General features: G+C 46.3%; 2 protein-coding genes across 4 annotated transcripts in view; one reads left to right on the forward strand and one right to left on the reverse strand.

The window, feature by feature from the left end:
• Positions 1-18,819, reverse strand: part of RPL21 (ribosomal protein L21) — a 279,136-nt gene that overhangs the window by 8,234 nt on the left and 252,083 nt on the right. The gene's annotated exons all lie outside the window — the stretch shown is intronic.
• USP12 (ubiquitin specific peptidase 12) overlaps positions 16,998-18,819 on the forward strand; it is a 39,794-nt gene continuing 37,972 nt past the window's right edge. Inside the window, exons 1-2 of the mRNA XM_061629727.1 lie at positions 16,998-17,051; positions 17,369-17,602. Of these exons, the coding sequence (XP_061485711.1) occupies positions 16,998-17,051; positions 17,369-17,602 (288 nt within the window). The remainder of the gene's footprint in view (positions 17,052-17,368; positions 17,603-18,819) is intronic.

Raw genomic sequence — 18,819 nt, forward strand, 5'->3', positions numbered from 1 at the left:
AAAACATCTTTAAAAACATTTATTAAAAAAAATCTTTAAGAACATTTTAAAAAGCAGTTCCAACACAGATGCAGACTGGGATAAGGTCTTTTTCTTGTTGAAACAGGAAGATTTTCAGTAGGTGGTAAAAAGGTAACACAGATGTCTAATATTTAAGGGGGGGGATTCCAAAGGGTAGATGCCACAACACTAAAGGTCCACTTGTTGTGTTGTGCAGAACGGACCTCCTGATAAGATGGTATCTGCAGGAGGCCCTCACCTGCAGAGTGCAGTGACTGACTGGGTATATAAGGGGTAAGACAATATTTCAGGTGTCCTGGTCCCAAGCTGTATAGGGCTTTGTAACCAAAACCAGAACCTTGAACTTGGCTTGGTAGCTAATGGGCAGCCAGTATAATTCTTTCAGCAGTGGAGTAACATGTTTATTTATTATTTATTAATTATATTTCTATACCGCCCAATAGCCATAGCTCTCTGGACGGTGCACAACATAAAAACATCCAATATACAAGTAAAAACATATATCAACAACTTAAAAACAATATACCAAAAGTAGTAGAACATAATTAAACATATAAACAACTACAACACAAGCCTAAAAATATTAAAACGTATTAAATCAGTTAAAAGTATTAAGATGTTAAGATGTTAAGTAATTAAAATTACTAAAATATTAAGAGCGTAAGTGCAAATGTAGGTGTTACAATAGATGTTAAAAATGTTGTTAAAATGTTGTTAAAAAGCCTGGGAGAACAAAAAGGGTTTTACCTGGCGCCGGAAGGACAGCAATGTTGGCGCCAGGCGTACCTCATCAGGGAGAGAGTTCCATAGTTTGGGGGCCACCACAGAAAAAGCCCGTTTTCTTGTTGTCACCTTCCGGGCTTCTCTCTGGGTGGGCCCCCGAAGGAGGCCCTTCGATGCTGAACGCAGAGTATGGGTAGGTTCATATCGGGAGAGGCGTTCCACCAGGTATTGTGGTCCCAAGCCGTGTAAGGCTTTATAAGTCAAAACCAGCACTTTGAATTGAGCCCGGAAGCATATAGGCAGCCAGTGCAAGCGAGCCAGAATCGGAGTTATATGTTCACATCTCCGAGTCCCTGTTAGCAATCTGGCCGCTGCGTTTTGCACGAGCTGCAGCTTCCGAACTGTCTTCAAAGGCAGCCCCACGTAGAGTGCATTGCAGTAGTCCAATTTTGAGGTTACCAGTGCATGGACAACTGAAGCAAGGTTTTCCCTACCCAGATAGGGACGTAGTTGGGCCACCAACCGAAGTTGATAGAAAGCATTCCGTGCCACCGAGGCTACTTGTGCCTCTAGTGACAGGGATGGTTCTAAAAGAACTCCCAAACTACGGACCTGCTCCTTCAGGGGGAGTGCAACCCTGTCCAGAGCAGGTTGAGCCTCTCCCATCTGGTCAGGGGAACCACCCACTAACAGCATCTCAGTCTTATCTGGATTGAGCAATTTATTCGCTCTCATCCAGTCCATTACCGCAGCCAGGCATTGGTTCAGCACCATGACAGCCTCACCTGAAAAGGATGAACAGGAGAAGTAGAGCTGCGTGTCATCAGCATACTGGTGGCAACGCACTCCAAAACTCCTGATGACCGCACCCAGCGGCTTCATGTAGATGTTAAAGAGCATGGGGGACAGAACTGACCCCTGTGGAACTCCATATTGGAGGACCCAGGGTGCCGAGCAAGACTCCCCCAGCACTACCTTCTGGAGACGACCCGCTAAATAGGAGCAGAACCACTGCCATACAGTACCTCCAACTCCCAAATCAGCGAGTCTCCCCAGAAGGATACCATGGTCGATGGTATCAAAAGCCGCTGAGAGATCAAGGAGAATCAACAGGGTTACACTCCCTCTGTCTTTCTCCCGACAGAGGTCATCATACAGGGCAACCAAGGCCGTCTCAGTGCCAAAACCGGGCCTGAACCCCGATTGAAATGGATCTAGATAATCGGTTTCATCCAAGAGTGGCTGGAGCTGGTCCGCGACCACTCTTTGTAGAACCTTGCCCAGGAATGAAACGTTCGCTACCGGCCTGTAATTGTTAAAAATTTCTGGGTCCAAGGAAGATTTTTTCAGAAGTGGTCTCACCACCGCCTCCTTCAGGCAACCAGGGACCACACCCTCTCGTAATGAGGCATTAATCACCTCCGTGGCCCAGCCGGCGGTTCCAACCCTGCTAGCTTTTATCAGCCAAGAGGGGCAAGGATCTAACACAGAAGTGGTTGCATGCACCTGTCCAAGCACCTTGTCAACGTCCTCGAGCTGTACCAATTGAAACTCATCCAACAAAACATGACCAGACTGTGCTCTGGATGCCTCATTTAAATCCACTGCTATAACATTGGAGTCCAAGTCCTGACGGATGCAAGAAATTTTGTCCTGGAATTGCCTGGCAAATTCATTACAACGGGCTTCAGATGGATCTATCATGTCCTTAGGGCCAGAATGTAATAGCCCTCAGACAATCTTAAAAAGCTCCGCTGGCCGGCAGATAGAAGATTGAATAGCGGCAGCAAAATGTTGTTTTTTTGCTGCCCGCACTGCCACTAAATATAACTTAGTATAGGCACTTACCAGTGCAAAGTTGCATCCATCAGGAGTTCGTCTCCATCTGCACTCAAGCCGTCTGCTATGCTGTTTCATTGCTCTTAGCTCTGGAGTATACCACGCAGCTGTATGAGCTCTACCCAGGAGAGGGCGCTCAGGAGCGATCATGTCAACTGCCTGGGTCACTTCAGTGTGCCACAGTTCGACCAGGGTTTCGACAGGAGCGCCAGCCTTATCAGCTGGAAAACTCCCCAGAGCCTTCTGAAAACCATCCGGATTCATTAGTCTCCGAGGGTGGACCATCTTAATAGGTCCCCCACCCCTGCAGAGGGGGAAAGTCGCTGTAAGTCTAAACTTCAGCAAGCGGTGATCTGACCATGACAAAGGGGCTGATGTAAGACTCCCTACCTTCAGATCACCTTCACCCTGTCCAGTTGCAAAAATCAGGTCCAGAGTATGCCCTGCCACATGCGTTGGGCCAATGGCATATTGGCACAGCCCCATGGTTGTCATGGAGGCCATGAAGTCCTGAGCCGCCCCAGATAAGGCGGCCTCGGCATGGATATTGACATCCCCCAGCACTAAAAGTCTAGGGGATCTCAACAGCACATCCGAGACCACCTCTGTCAGCTCAGTTAGGGAGTTAGTTGGGCAGCGGGGTGGGCAGTACACCAACAGAATCCCCAATCTGTCCCGTTGACCCAACACAAGGTGCAAACACTCCAGGCCAGTAGCTAAATGGACAGGGTGCTTGGAGAGAAAGATGGAACTCCTATAGACCACAGCAACCCCCCCTCCCCGGCCCTCAGACCTACCCTGATGCTGAACCAAGTACCCAGGTGGGCACAGTTGGGAGAGACTAGCTCCACCCTGTTCACCCACCCAGGTCTCGGTTATACATGCCAGATCAGCCCCCTCATCCACGATTAAATCGTGGATGAGAGAGGTCTTATTATGGATCGATCTGGCATTTAAAAGCAGCATCCGGAGATCTGAGAGCTGGCTGATAGGGCAACCAGCAATCCTGTGGGTGCGTGGGGGACCGGAACATGGCACAGCTATTAATTGTCTGGGCTGTGTTCCCCTCACCTGGCAAGTCCTCCACACAACACCATATCTCCCTTTACCCGTCACTACGTTAATTGGGGCCTCCAGAGATCCTCCCAATCGATTTTGGCTCCTCTCTCCCAGGCACATATTGTAAACTCACACATACACACACACTCACAACCATACACTCTCTCACAAACCCACACGAAGCAATAGCCACTACAAGGTCACTCCTTCTCCAGTATAGCTTCGTTGTTAAAAGTATCAAGCCACCTTCTGTGGACGAGCAACGCCACCATCAGCTTCCTCCAGCTCCGTGGAATAGTCCAGCCATTGTCCTCAACCACCAAACGGACTGGGAATCGCAGATAATAAACGCAAACCCCCTCCTAAATCCACCAGAGTTCCTACCCGTGGGTTGCTAACATAAAGCCATTTGTCAACGCCGTTTAGTAGCACCATCAAGATGTCTGGGCGCCATCTGGGCAATCCATAAGTCCATGCAAGGCAGTATCAAAAAGTCCAACACCGACGAGGTAACCTGCCCAATAAGCAGTTATGCCACCACATTTAGTACCAGCTGCAGCCTCCAGACCAACCTCGGGCAGCCCCACGCAGAGCACATTATGGTAATCCAGCCTGGAGGTTACCAGTGCATGAACAAACAGTGGTCAGGCTATCCCGGTACAGAAATGGCTGCAGTTGTCTTACCAGCTGAAGCTGGTAAAAGGCACTCTTAGCCACTGAGATCACCTGGGCTTCTAGTGACAAAGATGGATCCAGGAGTAACCCCAGACTACAAACCTGCTCTTTCAGAGGAAGTACAACACCAAACAAAGCAGGCAACTGACTAATTATCCGAACATGGGAACTACCAACCCATAGAGCCTCCGTCTTGCTAGGATTCAGACTCAGTTTATTGCCCCTCATCCAGCTCACCACAGAGTCCAAGCACTGGTACAGGGCTGCATGGCCTTTGCCAATTCAGATATTACAGAGTAATAGAGCTGGGTATCATCAGTGTACCCAAATCTCTTGATGACCATTCCCAAGGGCTTCATATAGATGTTAAAGATTGGGGACAAGGTGGTATCCTGCAACATCCCACAGCACAAATGCCAGGGGGCCAAAAGACAATAATCCAATGCTATTCTCTGAAAACAACCCTGGAAATAGGACCGGAACCATTGTAGAACAGTGCCTCCGATATCCTTCTCACTAAGTCAGCTCAGGATACCATGGTCAATAGTATCAAAAGCTGCCGAGAGATCAAGTATGAATAACAGGGTCATACTCCCCTGTCCTTCTCCTGATAAAGGTCAGCCATCAGGGCGACCAAGGCTGATTCAGTGCCATAATCAGACCTGAACCCAGATTGGAATGGGTCAAGATAATCTGTTTCATCCAAGAATATTTGCAATTGCTGCGCCACCACTTTCTTGGCTGGCAGCAGTAGCTGGGAGGAACCAGCCACACATATAAAGTCAGAGCACCCTAGCGAGGGAGCCTGCTCCACGAGCTAGAGGGAGCCCCAGCTGACGAAGCATCAAGGCCCCAGCTGACAAAGCGTCAAGGCGAGTTAAGCAGCAGAGCGAAAAGAGGGTAAGTAGCTCCCATTTATTCCATTATTTAATTGAAGTAAAACAGCTCAGAGCAATAAGTAATAAGGGCAGCCCAAGGTTACCCTGAGCTAGGAGCCAAATCCTGAAAGAACCTATATCTTAGGGGACAGATCCTAGGAGAAGGAAGCCCATAGAAAGCTAGTTTTCAACACCACCCTAGCAGGAAAGCTTCAGGGGACACTGTAAACAAGGCTAAATTCCAGTCGGAGAGAAGGGGGAAAAGGAAACTCCACCGACACATACAGGGAGAGAGTCAGCTCAGTCCTTGCTAAAAAGGGCAGCTTCAGCCTTCCTGAAACACAACCACAAGCTCTGTTTCCCTAGGTTAAAGAAAGGTCAGGCTGTTCTAGGTGGGAAAACAACAAACACAAAAGACTTGCCTGGAAGGCGCAGCCCCTTGATTAGATTAAAAGCAGCCAAAAGCTTAAACAGCCCCGCCCCTCGCTCAGGAAGGAAGGAAGCCTGAGAGAATACTAAAGAGTTAAGCCCCAGCTGATAGCCATCAGCCTCAAGTAACACATCATTGGCTGGCAGCAGTAGCTGGGAGGAACCAGCCACACATATAAAGTCAGAGCACCCTAGCGAGGGAGCCTGCTCCACGAGCTAGAGGGAGCCCCAGCTGACAAAGCGTCAAGGCCCCAGCTGACAAAGCGTCAAGGCCCCAGCTGACAAAGCGTCAAGGCCCCAGCTGACAAAGCGTCAAGGCCCCAGCTGACAAAGCGTCAAGGCCCCAGCTGACAAAGCGTCAAGGCCCCAGCTGACAAAGCGTCAAGGCCCCAGCTGACAAAGCGTCAAGGCCCCAGCTGACAAAGCGTCAAGGCCCCAGCTGACAAAGCGTCAAGGCCCCAGCTGACAAAGCGTCAAGGCCCCAGCTGACAAAGCGTCAAGGCCCCAGCTGACAAAGCGTCAAGGCCCCAGCTGACAAAGCGTCAAGGCCCCAGCTGACAAAGCGTCAAGGCCCCAGCTGACAAAGCGTCAAGGCCCCAGCTGACAAAGCGTCAAGGCCCCAGCTGACAAAGCGTCAAGGCCCCAGCTGACAAAGCGTCAAGGCCCCAGCTGACAAAGCGTCAAGGCCCCAGCTGACAAAGCGTCAAGGCCCCAGCTGACAAAGCGTCAAGGCCCCAGCTGACAAAGCGTCAAGGCCCCAGCTGACAAAGCGTCAAGGCCCCAGCTGACAAAGCGTCAAGGCCCCAGCTGACAAAGCGTCAAGGCCCCAGCTGACAAAGCGTCAAGGCCCCAGCTGACAAAGCGTCAAGGCCCCAGCTGACAAAGCGTCAAGGCCCCAGCTGACAAAGCGTCAAGGCCCCAGCTGACAAAGCGTCAAGGCGAGTTAAGCAGCAGAGCGAGTTTGGCAACAGGGCGAGGAGGCCAGGGCCCCCCACTCTGCCCGTCTGTTCCCTGACCTCAACTAAACCGCAGTCTCCAACCCATTGACGTAATAAACCTTAAACAAAACTATGCAGGTAAGAAGCCAGCAGGGGTGTGGGGGCTTTCCAGTGTTTTGCACTGCCTGCAGCATGTACGACTATCTGCCTGTTGGACAGAAGTCGTGGGTGTGCTCTCGGTGCAGTGAGCTCCTGGCTCTCCGGGAACGACTTCATTTCCTTGAGGCCAAGGTGGCGGACCTGGAAAAGCTGAGAGAGGCAGAGAGGTGTGTGGAGGAGGCCTTCAGGGACGTTATAGCTGTGTCCCACTCCAACGATGATAGCTCTCCTGCTATCATGGAGAACGATGGTCTCGGGGAAGGAGAGCATCCAGCTGAGGAAGAGGGAAACGATCCCTTAGAAGGGACCCATTCCTTGGGGAATGAACAGCTATCCTCTCGTGCCGAGGATATATCTCCAGGGGGTGGAGGGATCCTTGTAGTGGGTGATTCGATCATTAGGAACATAGACAGTGGGGTGTGTGATGGGCGTGTAGACCGCAAGGTGTTTTGCCTGTCTGGTGTGAAGGTTGCGGATATCGCCCGTCGTTTAGATAGTTTGGTAGACAGTGCTGGGAAGGAGTCAGTGGTCGTGGTGCACGTTGGCACCAACGACATGGGGAAATGCAGCCGTGAGGTCCTGGAAGCAAAATTTAGGTTGCTAGGTAGGATGCTGAAAGCCAGGACCTCCAAGGTGGCTTTCTCTGAAATGCTACCAGTTCCACGCGCAGGACCAGCCAGACAGGCCCAGCTTCGCAGTCTCAATGCGTGGATGAGACGATGGTGTCGGGTGGAAGGGTTCGGATTTGTTAGGCACTGGGGAACATTTTGGGACAAGCCGGGCCTGTACAAAAGGGACGGGCTCCACTTGAACCAGAATGGAACCAGACTGCTGGCACTTAAAATTAAAAAGGTAGCAGAGCAGCTTTTAAACTGACTGAGGGGGGAAACCCGACAGGAGCTGAGAAAGGTCCGGTTCGGAATAAACCTCCCCCCTGGGATAAAAACCAAAGAAATGATGAAATTTTAAAAGGGGTAGGCCTAGAAGTAGGCATTGTGAGAGCAGGGGCACAGGATATAAATTCAGAAGATCAAAATTACCACAGGCCTAACCACAAGTGCCAAAGACACTTGAAGAGAGACACTGCTTACAAGTGCCTGTACGCTAATGCTAGGAGCCTCCGAACCAAGATGGGAGAACTGGAGTGCTTGGTCTTAGAGAAGAGCATTGATATAGTGAGCATAACCGAGACCTGGTGGAATGGAGAAAACCAGTGGGATACGGTTATCCCTGGATATAAACTATATCGGAAGGACAGGGAAGGACGTATTGGTGGCGGAGTCGCTCTATACGTGAAAGAAGGCATTGAATCCAGCAAGCTCGAAACCCCAAAAGAGGCAGACTTCTCCACAGAATCGTTGTGGGTGGTGATACCGTGCCCCAGGAGGGACTTAATACTGGGAACGATCTATCGTCCCCCTGATCAAAATGCTCAGGGAGACCTTGTGATGAGATATGAAATTGAGGAAGCATCCAAACTAGGAAATGTGGTAGTAATGGGTGACTTCAACTACCCGGACATAGACTGGCCGCATATGTGTTCCAGTCATGACAAAGAAGCAAAGTTTCTAGATATTCTAAATGACTATTCCCTAGATCAGTTGGTCATGGAACCAACCAGAGGGACGACAACCCTGGACTTAATCCTCAGTGGGGACCGGGACCCGGTGCGAGATGTAAGTGTTGTTGAACCGATTGGGAGCAGTGACCACAGTGCTATTAAATTAAACATACATGTAACTGGCCAATTGCCAAGAAAATCCAACACGGTCACATTTGACTTCAAAAGAGGAAACTTCACAAAAATGAGGGGATTGGTAAAAAGAAAGCTGAAAAACAAAGTCCAGAGGGTCACATCACTCGAAAATGCTTGGAAGTTGTTTAAAAACACTATATTAGAAGCTCAACTGGAGTGCATACCGCAGATCAGAAAAGGTACCGCCAGGGCCAAGAAGATGCCAGCATGGTTAACAAGCAAAGTCAAGGAAGCTCTTAGAGGCAAAAAGTCTTCCTTCAGAAAATGGAAGTCTTGTCCAAATGAAGAAAATAAAAAAGAACACAAACTCTGGCAAAAGAAATGCAAGAAGACAATAAGGGATGCTAAAAAAGAATTTGAGGAACACATTGCTAAGAACATAAAAACCAACAACAAAAAATTCTATAAATACATTCAAAGCAGGAGACCATCTGGGGAGACAATTGGACCCTTGGATGATAAGGGAGTCAAAGGTGTACTAAAGAACGATAAGGAGATTGCAGAGAAGCTAAATGAATTCTTTGCATCTGTCTTCACAGTGGAAGATATAGGGCAGATCCCTGAACCTGAACTAACATTTGCAGGAAGGGATTCTGAGGAACTAAGTCAAATAGTGGTAACGAGAGAGGAAGTTCTAAGCTTAATGGACAATATAAAAACTGACAAATCACCGGGCCCGGATGGCATCCACCCGAGAGTTCTCAAAGAACTCAAAGGTGAAATTGCTGATCTGCTAACTAAAATATGTAACTTGTCCTTCGGGTCCTCCTCCGTGCCTGAGGACTGGAAAGTGGCAAATGTAACACCAATCTTCAAAAAGGGATCCAGAGGGGATCCCGGAAATTACAGGCCAGTTAGCTTAACTTCTGTCCCTGGAAAACTGGTAGAAAGTATTATTAAAGCTAGATTAACCAAGCACATAGAAGAACAAGCCTTGCTGAAGCAGAGCCAGCATGGCTTCTGCAAGGGAAAGTCCTGTCTCAGTAACCTATTAGAATTCTTTGAGAGTGTCAACAAGCATATAGATAGAGGTGATCCAGTGGACATAGTGTACTTAGACTTTCAAAAAGCGTTTGACAAGGTACCTCACCAAAGGCTTCTGAGGAAGCTTAGCAGTCATGGAATAAGAGGAGAGGTCCTCTTGTGGATAAGGAATTGGTTAAGAAGCAGAAAGCAGAGAGTAGGAATAAACGGACAGTTCTCCCAATGGAGGGCTGTAGAAAGTGGAGTCCCTCAAGGATCGGTATTGGGACCTGTACTTTTCAACTTGTTCATTAATGACCTAGAATTAGGAGTGAGCAGTGAAGTGGCCAAGTTTGCTGACGACACTAAATTGTTAAGGGTTGTTAAAACAAAAAGGGATTGCGAAGAGCTCCAAAAAGACCTCTCCAAACTGAGTGAATGGGCGGAAAAATGGCAAATGCAATTCAGTATAAACAAGTGTAAAATTATGCATATTGGAGCAAAAAATCTTAATTTCACATATACGCTCATGGGGTCTGAACTGGCGGTGACCGACCAGGAGAGAGACCTCGGGGTTGTAGTGGACAGCACGATGAAAATGTCGACCCAGTGTGCGGCAGCTGTGAAAAAGGCAAATTCCATGCTAGCGATAATTAGGAAAGGTATTGAAAATAAAACAGCCGATATAATGCCGTTGTATAAATCTATGGTGCGGCTGCATTTGGAATACTGTGTACAGTTCTGGTCGCCTCATCTCAAAAAGGATATTCTAGAGTTGGAAAAGGTTCAGAAGAGGGCAACCAGAATGATCAAGAGGATGGAGCGACTCCCTTACGAGGAAAGGTTGCAGCATTTGGGGCTTTTTAGTTTAGAGAAAAGGCGGGTCAGAGGAGACATGATAGAAGTGTATAAAATTATGCATGGCATTGAGAAAGTGGATAGAGAAAAGTTCTTCTCCCTCTCTCATAATACTAGAACTCGTGGACATTCAAAGAAGCTGAATGTTGGAAGATTCAGGACAGACAAAAGGAAGTACTTCTTTACTCAGCGCATAGTTAAACTATGGAATTTGCTCCCACAAGATGCAGTAATGGCCACCAGCTTGGATGGCTTTAAAAGAAGATTAGACAAATTCATGGAGGACAGGGCTATCAATGGCTACTAGCCATGATGGCTGTGCTCTGCCACCCTAGTCAGAGGCAGCATGCTTCTGAAAACCAGTTGCTGGAAGCCTCAGGAGGGGAGAGTGTTCTTGCACTCGGGTCCTGCTTGCGGGCTTCCCCCAGGCACCTGGTTGGCCACTGTGAGAACAGGATGCTGGACTAGATGGGCCACTGGCCTGATCCAGCAGGCTCTTCTTATGTTCTTATGTTCTTGATCACCTACCCTAAAAAAGGGGTATTTGCAACCGGATGGTAGTTGTCACAAACCAATGGGTCTTTTTCCAGTGGACTTTTTCAGGAGCAGTCGGATCACTGCCCTTTCAGGGCAGCCGGAACCACTCCCTCCCACAAAGATGTGGTCATATCCACTAGGCAAGCTTTACTAAGCCAAGAAGCACAAGATTGAGAGGACATGTTGCTGGTGCTGGCCACATCATCACAAGCACCATGTCCATGTCATCAGGCCACATCAACTGAAAGCCATCCCAAAAAGTTGCAGCAAATGTTGCACTGGACACCTCACTGGGGTCTATAGTAGATGTGGATGGGGCATCAAGATTGAGACAGAGGCTAGCAACTTTACTCTCAAAGTGACTTGCAAACAATCCACAGTGGGCCTCTGAAGGACCTAAAACTCCATTTCCTGGAATTGATGTCAACAGACCCCCAACAATATGGAAAAGCTCCACTGGACGACTACTTGAGGATGTGATGGAGGCAGAGAAGTGGGCCTTCGCTGCTCTCACCGCCACAGTAGGCACAGTTATGATGTTTTACTCATGCCCGATCAGCCTCACAGCACATCTTTGCCACTTGCGCTCTAGCTGTCATCCAGGTTGACTGTCCAAGTTGTTGTGGATAACTCATTGAAGATGTTGACCCAATGTGAGCAGCTGTGAAATAGGCAATTCCATGCTATGGAGTATTAGGAAAGGGAATGATAATGAAACTACCAATATTATAATGCCATTATACAAATCTATGGTGCAACCAAAAGGATATTGTAGAGCTGGGAAAGATTCAGAAAAGGACAACCACATTGATCAATTGATCAAGTGGTTGAGACAACTCCGCAGTCAGGAAAGGTTACAAGATTTGTGGCTTTTAGTCAGAGCTTGGAAAAGTTACTTTTTTTGAACTACAACTCCCATCAGCCCAATCCAGTGGCCATGCTGGCTAGGGCTGATGGGAATTGTAGTTCAAAAAAAAGTAACTTTTCCAAGATCTGCTTTTAGTATAGGAAGAAAGTGAATAAGGCAGTGATTCTTAACCTGGGGTGCACACACCCCTGGGGGTGCACGACACTTTTTCTAAGGGTGCGAGGCATTGTTCAAGAGATTTTAAAAATTCAATTAAATAGAAGCAGAAAATTAACTATACAACCAAAGATTTTGGAAAACTCATTTATCTTAGCTAAGTTAGGCTAAAGCACACATTAAAATAAATAAAAAAAATGAATGGTATTTTTTCAGGGGGTGCGAGAGCATATTTTGGAAATCCAAGGGGTGCTGGCAGTGGAAAAAGTCAAGAACCACTGGAATAAGGGGTGACATGATAGAGGTGTTTAAGATGATGTCTGGTGTGGAGAAAGTGGATAGAGAGAACTTTTTCTCCCTTTCTCATAATACTAGAACTCAGAGCACATTTGAAGATTCATGACAGACAAGAAGAAAGTACTTTTTCACACAGCACATAGTTAAACTATGGAATTCGCTCCCACAAAATTAGCTATGAACACCAACTAAAAATGTAAATGTACTGCCTTCAAGTCGATTTTGACTTATGGCGACCCTATGAATAGGGTTTTCATGAGGCTGAGAGGCAGTGACTGGCCCAAGGTCACCCAGTGAGTTTCATGGCTGTGTGGGGATTCGAACCCTGAACTCCCAGGTCGTAGTCCAACACCTTAACCACTAGGTTTTAAAAGAGGATTAGACAAAGTCATGGAGGATAAGGCTATCAATGGGTACTAGCCATGATGGCTATATTCTTCCACTACTGTTGGAAATAGTATGCATCTGAATACCAGTTGCTGGGTATCACAAGTGGGGAGAGTGCTGTTGCATTCAGTTCCTGCTTGTGGACTTCCCAAGGAACTTGGTTGACCGCTGTGAGAAAAGGATGCTGGATTTGATGGGCCTTTGGCTTGATTCAGCAGGCTCTTTTTATGTTCTTATCCAATGCAAATTTACGACTATCTACTAAAAGCGATATGTAATTTCTTGCACGGAATATCAGTCAGATATCCTGCAGTTTTTGTGGTGCCAAAGAGTAGTACTGAACTTTAGACATTAAACTAGGCCCAAACTGATTGAATTTGGTAGTCTTTGGGGTATTCATAATTAATATGTTATTCTTAGAGACAGATGGCACTTTTAAATTAACTGACCATCTGCAAGGACATAGTATAACTACTGCAGATTTTCCTAGGGTTGCAAGAGAGGAAGCCAATCAACATGATTTGTACTTCATTCTCCATGACTACAAAGCCAGCATTGTTTCAGAATTGATTGCAGTATACACATAGTATTAACTCAACAATCAGCAAAAAGCACAAGCTGCTACTTAATATGTTTTCTATCACAGAAAAATTCACCAAACATCAGCATTGCCTCTGATTTAGTAAAATCTGCTATATGTATCATATATTACTCAGAAGGAAAGTCCAAATTTATGGGAAGATGCATGAACACTGCTGAGCCTTGTCTCCCTCTCAATGAATATGTTGTTGAAAAAAATTGTGGTATGGCGTGACATTATTATATTAACATTTATCTGCCTCTGCTTCACTGGGCTGCTGGTTGTAGAACTGGGGACAGTAAAAGCTAGTGCAGTGTTATCAAATCACACCCACGCATCACTACATGTTATCAGGGAGATGCAAATAGTGGCAACGTTACATTTTACCATAACGTTCAGGTCTCAGGCTACAATATTATAGACCAGGTGTGGGGGATATTAGGCCCTCCAGATTTTGCTGAACTACAACTCCCATCATTCCTGACCATTGGTCATTCTTGCCATGGATGATGGGAGTTGTAGTTTAGCAATGTCTAGGGGGTCCAAGGTTCCTCACACCTGCTGTACACACAATGCTGCAATCTAAATCAACAACAGGCTACATAACTAAGACATAAACACAGGGACCATAGACCCTGAAACAAACCAACATGTAAACTTGGTCCCCTTATCTACACAGGCAATGCTATTACAGAGTCTAATAATATCAGTTACAACATTATGAGCTCATTTCACCTGCTCATCTTTTAATCTGTTAGAAATGCCCTTCCATTTTCCAAATGCCCTTCCATTTTCCAAATAGGACAAACAGGTCAGTCAATAACTAGGGAAAAGAATAAATAGACACAAATATGACATCAGAAATGGCAAATATCCAGAAACCAGCAGAATATTTCATCATACTAAGACATTGCGTAACTAACCTTAACATGGCCACACTTGAATAAAGAAACTAGAAAAAGAAACACCACTGTGACACTGAATTCTGTTTGTTTGACTGTTTGAATTAATAACATATTTTGTTCAATTAAGCTTTCTTTGCATAGCCAAAGTAAAAAGGAGTATTAGGCCTGTTATGCTGTTTTGAATTCATAGTAGAAATGTATTGAGAATCACATTGCTTATGCTAAAATGCTGACAGTTAATTTACTTGTGTGTGTGTAAAGAGAAATGCTAGTTTGCTGAATTGCAGAACCATTGTTTGTTTAACGCTGTGTCTGCAAAACAGATAACTGTATTCTCACAGGCTTTTAGTTGCAAATGCACCTGTGCCGAAGAAAGTATCAGACTATGTTGCACATATACAAGGTTAAGATGAACATAACAAGATAACAAGTGTGAAAAACAACTTCTAAATATGGTTATGAGGAGGAAATGGGCATGGATTAATGATGCAGTTATGATGTAGTTATGATGATATTGATGCATGAATAATTAGTAAAACAAAGCTTATAAAAAGGCCAACACAACAGAGTTTGTCAGAACTGGCTTGGCCCTTCTCCACGTGCACGTGTTAGAAATAAATATACTCTATCCTCCATCTTGTTTCATTCGTTCTTGAGCTCTGTTGGGTGAGTATTGGGAGCGGATCCAAGCTACCAGGATCCCTAAAAGGGACTGGGGCGTATTGTTTGTAACACCACTATGAAACTTCTAGATTACAATGAATTAGGCAATTCAATTCTGTCACCTATGGCTTAAATATCAGGATATGGTCTGAAGACACATGAGGCCACCACCTTGCTGAAGCTAAGCAGGTCTGGGTCTGGTCAATGGATGAGAGGGAGACTGCCTGAGAACCACATGTATGCTATCTTGGCTTTCTTGATGGGATATAAATGTAAAGAAATAAATAACTCAAGATTAAAGATTTGTTAATTAGTTTATCACCCCCAGGATGTTTGTGTTATCACCAATACTGTCTTATTAATTGATCACTGTAATTATTTTGCTTGTAGGTAATGGTCACTGGGTGTTCTTTTAGGACTATACTTTTTTTAAAAAAAAGACAGCATTTTTAACCTACTATTTAGCCAATTATATAGAGGAGCTTACACATATTTGAGAGTCAGGGATTCACTTATCATTGAATATGTGTAAGCTGCTCTGGGAGCCTGTATTTGGCTGAATAGCAGCATAAAAATGCCCTATTTCTTTTTTAAAAAAAGTGTAATCCTAAAAGAATATACAGTGATAGTTACCTACAAGCAAAATAATTATAGTCAGGAGTTGCTGCTCTTCTAGACAGCCACGATCTGCATAGACAGAACTATATAATTGTGTTATAAGAAATGTAGATTTAAGAACTTGCACTGGAGCTTGCTTTTCCCTCCTTTCTCCTGTTCCTTTTTCCTCATGTGTTGTGCCTTTTTAGGTTGTGAGCCTGAGAGCAGAGACGGCTGAGAACTGATCAACATAATTCTGGTGCTCAAAAGCTTGTAGTGGCTGTCCATATGCTACCAAGTCAGGTTCAAAGTTCTTGTATTAATTTAAAAGGCCCTTAACAACTTGGGATACCTCCAGGATACCTCAGGGACCTGATCATGTAGTTATTAAATTTATATCCCACCCTTCCTCCCAGAAGGAGCCTAAGGTGGCAAACAAAAACACTAAAAGCACTCTAAAACATCTTGAAAACGAAAGACTTTAAAACATATTAAAACAAAACATCTTAAAAACATTTTTTTAAAAAAGAGGCCAGCTTCAAAAACATCTTAAAAATCTTATAATCCTGCTGGATCAAGATAGTCACTACTAGTGGTCTGCCATGGCTTGGATGCATGTCTCATGTCCACCAGGAGCTGCTCGTTCAGTATTGTGGGCCCAGTTTTATGGAAGGTGCTTCAGGTGCCTACTGAAGACCTTTGTATTTATTATTGTTCCAGCAGGCTTTTTAGTTGAATTCTGATTTTATTGTTTTAAATTCTTTTTAGTTGCATTGTTTTCAGTCTTCTATACTTGGAGAAGCTGTAAGTATAGCTTAAAGATGACTGTAATTAAGTGGTATATGAATTTTTGAAATAAAAATAATTTTTTGTAAGCTGCTGTGAAAGACTTTTTGACTAAAAGGTAGGATATGAATGTAGTAAATAAATAAAATGCACAACACAAAAGGGAGAGAGAAGGCAAAAGCAATTTCAGGTGGGATTTTTTAGTTATTGCGTTCTTGGCATGACCAATGGAAGGAATGAAAATATTTCAAGAAGACTACAACATTCGCTGGTCTTTTCAGCAGACCTGAAGCAGGTATTCCTGTGTCTCTCCTACAGAGCCTGAGGGAATGGCTGCTGTTACCTTTGAGGGAGGAACTTAATGGAGTTGGTCTTTGTCTTCCTCATGACACCTGACAGAATGGCTAATGATGAACCTGATCATCATGTCACACATCTGAGGAAGTGGGGTGTGTCCCCCCCAAACCTTGTGCCATTATAAATGTTAGTTTTTAAGGTACAAGAAGATCCAGGTTTTCTGCTGCAAAATACTAATACGGCTACCCACTCTGGAAATTCTTACTGTTTACTTGCCCTCATAAATGGTCTCGCAGGTATATACATAAGCATGCCTGGAGCCAGAGGGTGGCCCGGTTGGGCCGTGGTGAAGGGCCCTTGCAGTTCACAGTTTCCCATCCTTAGGGTGGGAGGGTGGTGCTCCTGATCCATAGCTTGCAGAAAGGGAGCTCCCAGGCACCCCTCCAATACAGACAGAATGGCCTTCATTAAACCCACATGCATACCCCACCTACCTCTCCTGTCAGTGTGAATATTGTGTGCGCTATGCACGTATGTCATTCACACAACACAAGAGGTAGATGGGGGTGCAGGTGAGCTTATTAGCCTCACACCGCCTGTATAGGGAGGGCTTGGGCTATGGCGCCATGGCCCAGGTCAGGCTGGTGCCCAAGAGCCCAGTCATATCTGGCGCCGGCCCAGTAAATAAGCCATATCACTTGTGTCACACATGAACACTACATGTGCTTCCCATCAGCTGCAGACACAAGAGTAAACAGGAGAGCTTTAAGACCCGGGGGAAGCGCAGAGAGGCCGCCGGCGTGCTCGCGCGCTGATCAGAGAAACTGGATTGGCTGAACGAATTACGGCACTAGGTTCCGCGTGAGACCCAGGTACAGCCTGCTGGGGCAAGGGGGCTTGTGTGGGCGGAAGAGGAGCTGGCTCGCGCCGCTGTGAGTTCTGAAGAGAAAGCGGAGGGAGGCGGGGCGGTTGGTCTCGCGCGGAGTGAACGCGGCAGCGCGCCCCCTTGGTGGTTGGAACTGTTCCGGGTAGTTTCGTCAGGCGGGCGGAGGGGAGGGAGAGGGAGGCGTCCCGCTCTCAGCAGTTGGTTGGAGGCGGTGCCCGGGTCTGCCTTCTTCCTGCTCCGGTGGGACTCCCCCGGCTCGCCCCGACGTGTGATTGGGTGAAAGATGGCGCTGCGCGGATGGAAATCCTAATGACAGTCTCCAAAATCGCCTCCATCTGTACCATGGTGAGTAGTGGGTGACAGTAGTGGGGAATCTCCTTCCGGCCTGTTAGGCTGTTGTGGGGTGGGTCGGTGCGCGCGCGTGTTTGTGCCTGAGCGAGCGAGAGGAACCCAAGTAGAGTCCGCGTGCTGTCCTCGGAAGAGATCTGAGAGCGCGTGCCTGAGTGGGAAGGGAGTGGGGTGGTCAATGCAGCCGGGAGAGGGGGGGGATTTTCCTGCATGGGGGGATTGCTTGTGGGTAGCAAGTATTTGGAGACCTCCATCCCGAGCCGTTGGTGCATGCCTACTCGGAAGTAAGGCCCGCGGAGTTCGATGGGGCATACTCCCCGAGCACAGTGTGTATTAGGGCGGCTTTCTTGGGAACCAGGTCAGCTGGCAAACCTAAAGCAGAATCGTGCGAAGGTTTGGCCTTCTAGGTAATGAGCAAACGACTGGACGGATAGCGAAGAATGAGCTGAATTGCCCTTAAGGGAAAAAAAAGTCTGAGAAAATGTGTGGGCGGGGAAGGATTTTGCAGGTGGGCCTCAAGATACGATTATATAGAGGAGTGCTGGCACAGCAGGATGTCTATAGCTAAGGGAGTACGGTATGGAGTTTCGAGGCAAGTAGGGTGCTTTTCCGCATGCAAATCAACATATTCTGCTGTGTAACCGATGGTGTTTTGTACCAAAAAGCGTTAGAGAACCATGTTTTGAAAGGTGAATACCCTTGTGGGCTACAGCCTGCTTTATCTTGTAAATTGGATGCCTAGCCTATCTATTCCTCATTTGAATACGCAACTTCCTCTTTCTAGACTTGCTTTCCGTATGGGTTTCATTTCCTTATGCCATAATTGCTTGGAAAAGGAAGACAGGACCAGAACCAGTATTAAACAGTTTTAGAGAACGTACCATTACTGTCAATGCTGGCATATTCTATGATTTATTTAAGTAGTTATGAAAGAGACTAATAAATGAGATTTTCTAGTGTGGAAAATCACCTGAATCATTCAAAAGTTCCCTCAAGGAGGATATTCTCTGAAATGTGTCTTTGTTGCATGTGGATTTTTATTCTTAGTCTAAGTGTGCTGATTCTGCTTTCCCCTTAAGAACATAAGAAGACCCTGCTGGATCAGGCCAATGGCCCATCTAGTCCAGCATCCTGTTCTCCCAATGGCCAACCAGATGCCTGTGGGAAGCCCACAAGCAGGACCTGAGTGCAAGAGCAGCAACTGGTTTTCAGAA

Source organism: Rhineura floridana, chromosome 5, assembly GCF_030035675.1.
Source record: "Rhineura floridana isolate rRhiFlo1 chromosome 5, rRhiFlo1.hap2, whole genome shotgun sequence".
In the NCBI taxonomy this organism is placed as follows: domain Eukaryota; kingdom Metazoa; phylum Chordata; class Lepidosauria; order Squamata; family Rhineuridae; genus Rhineura; species Rhineura floridana.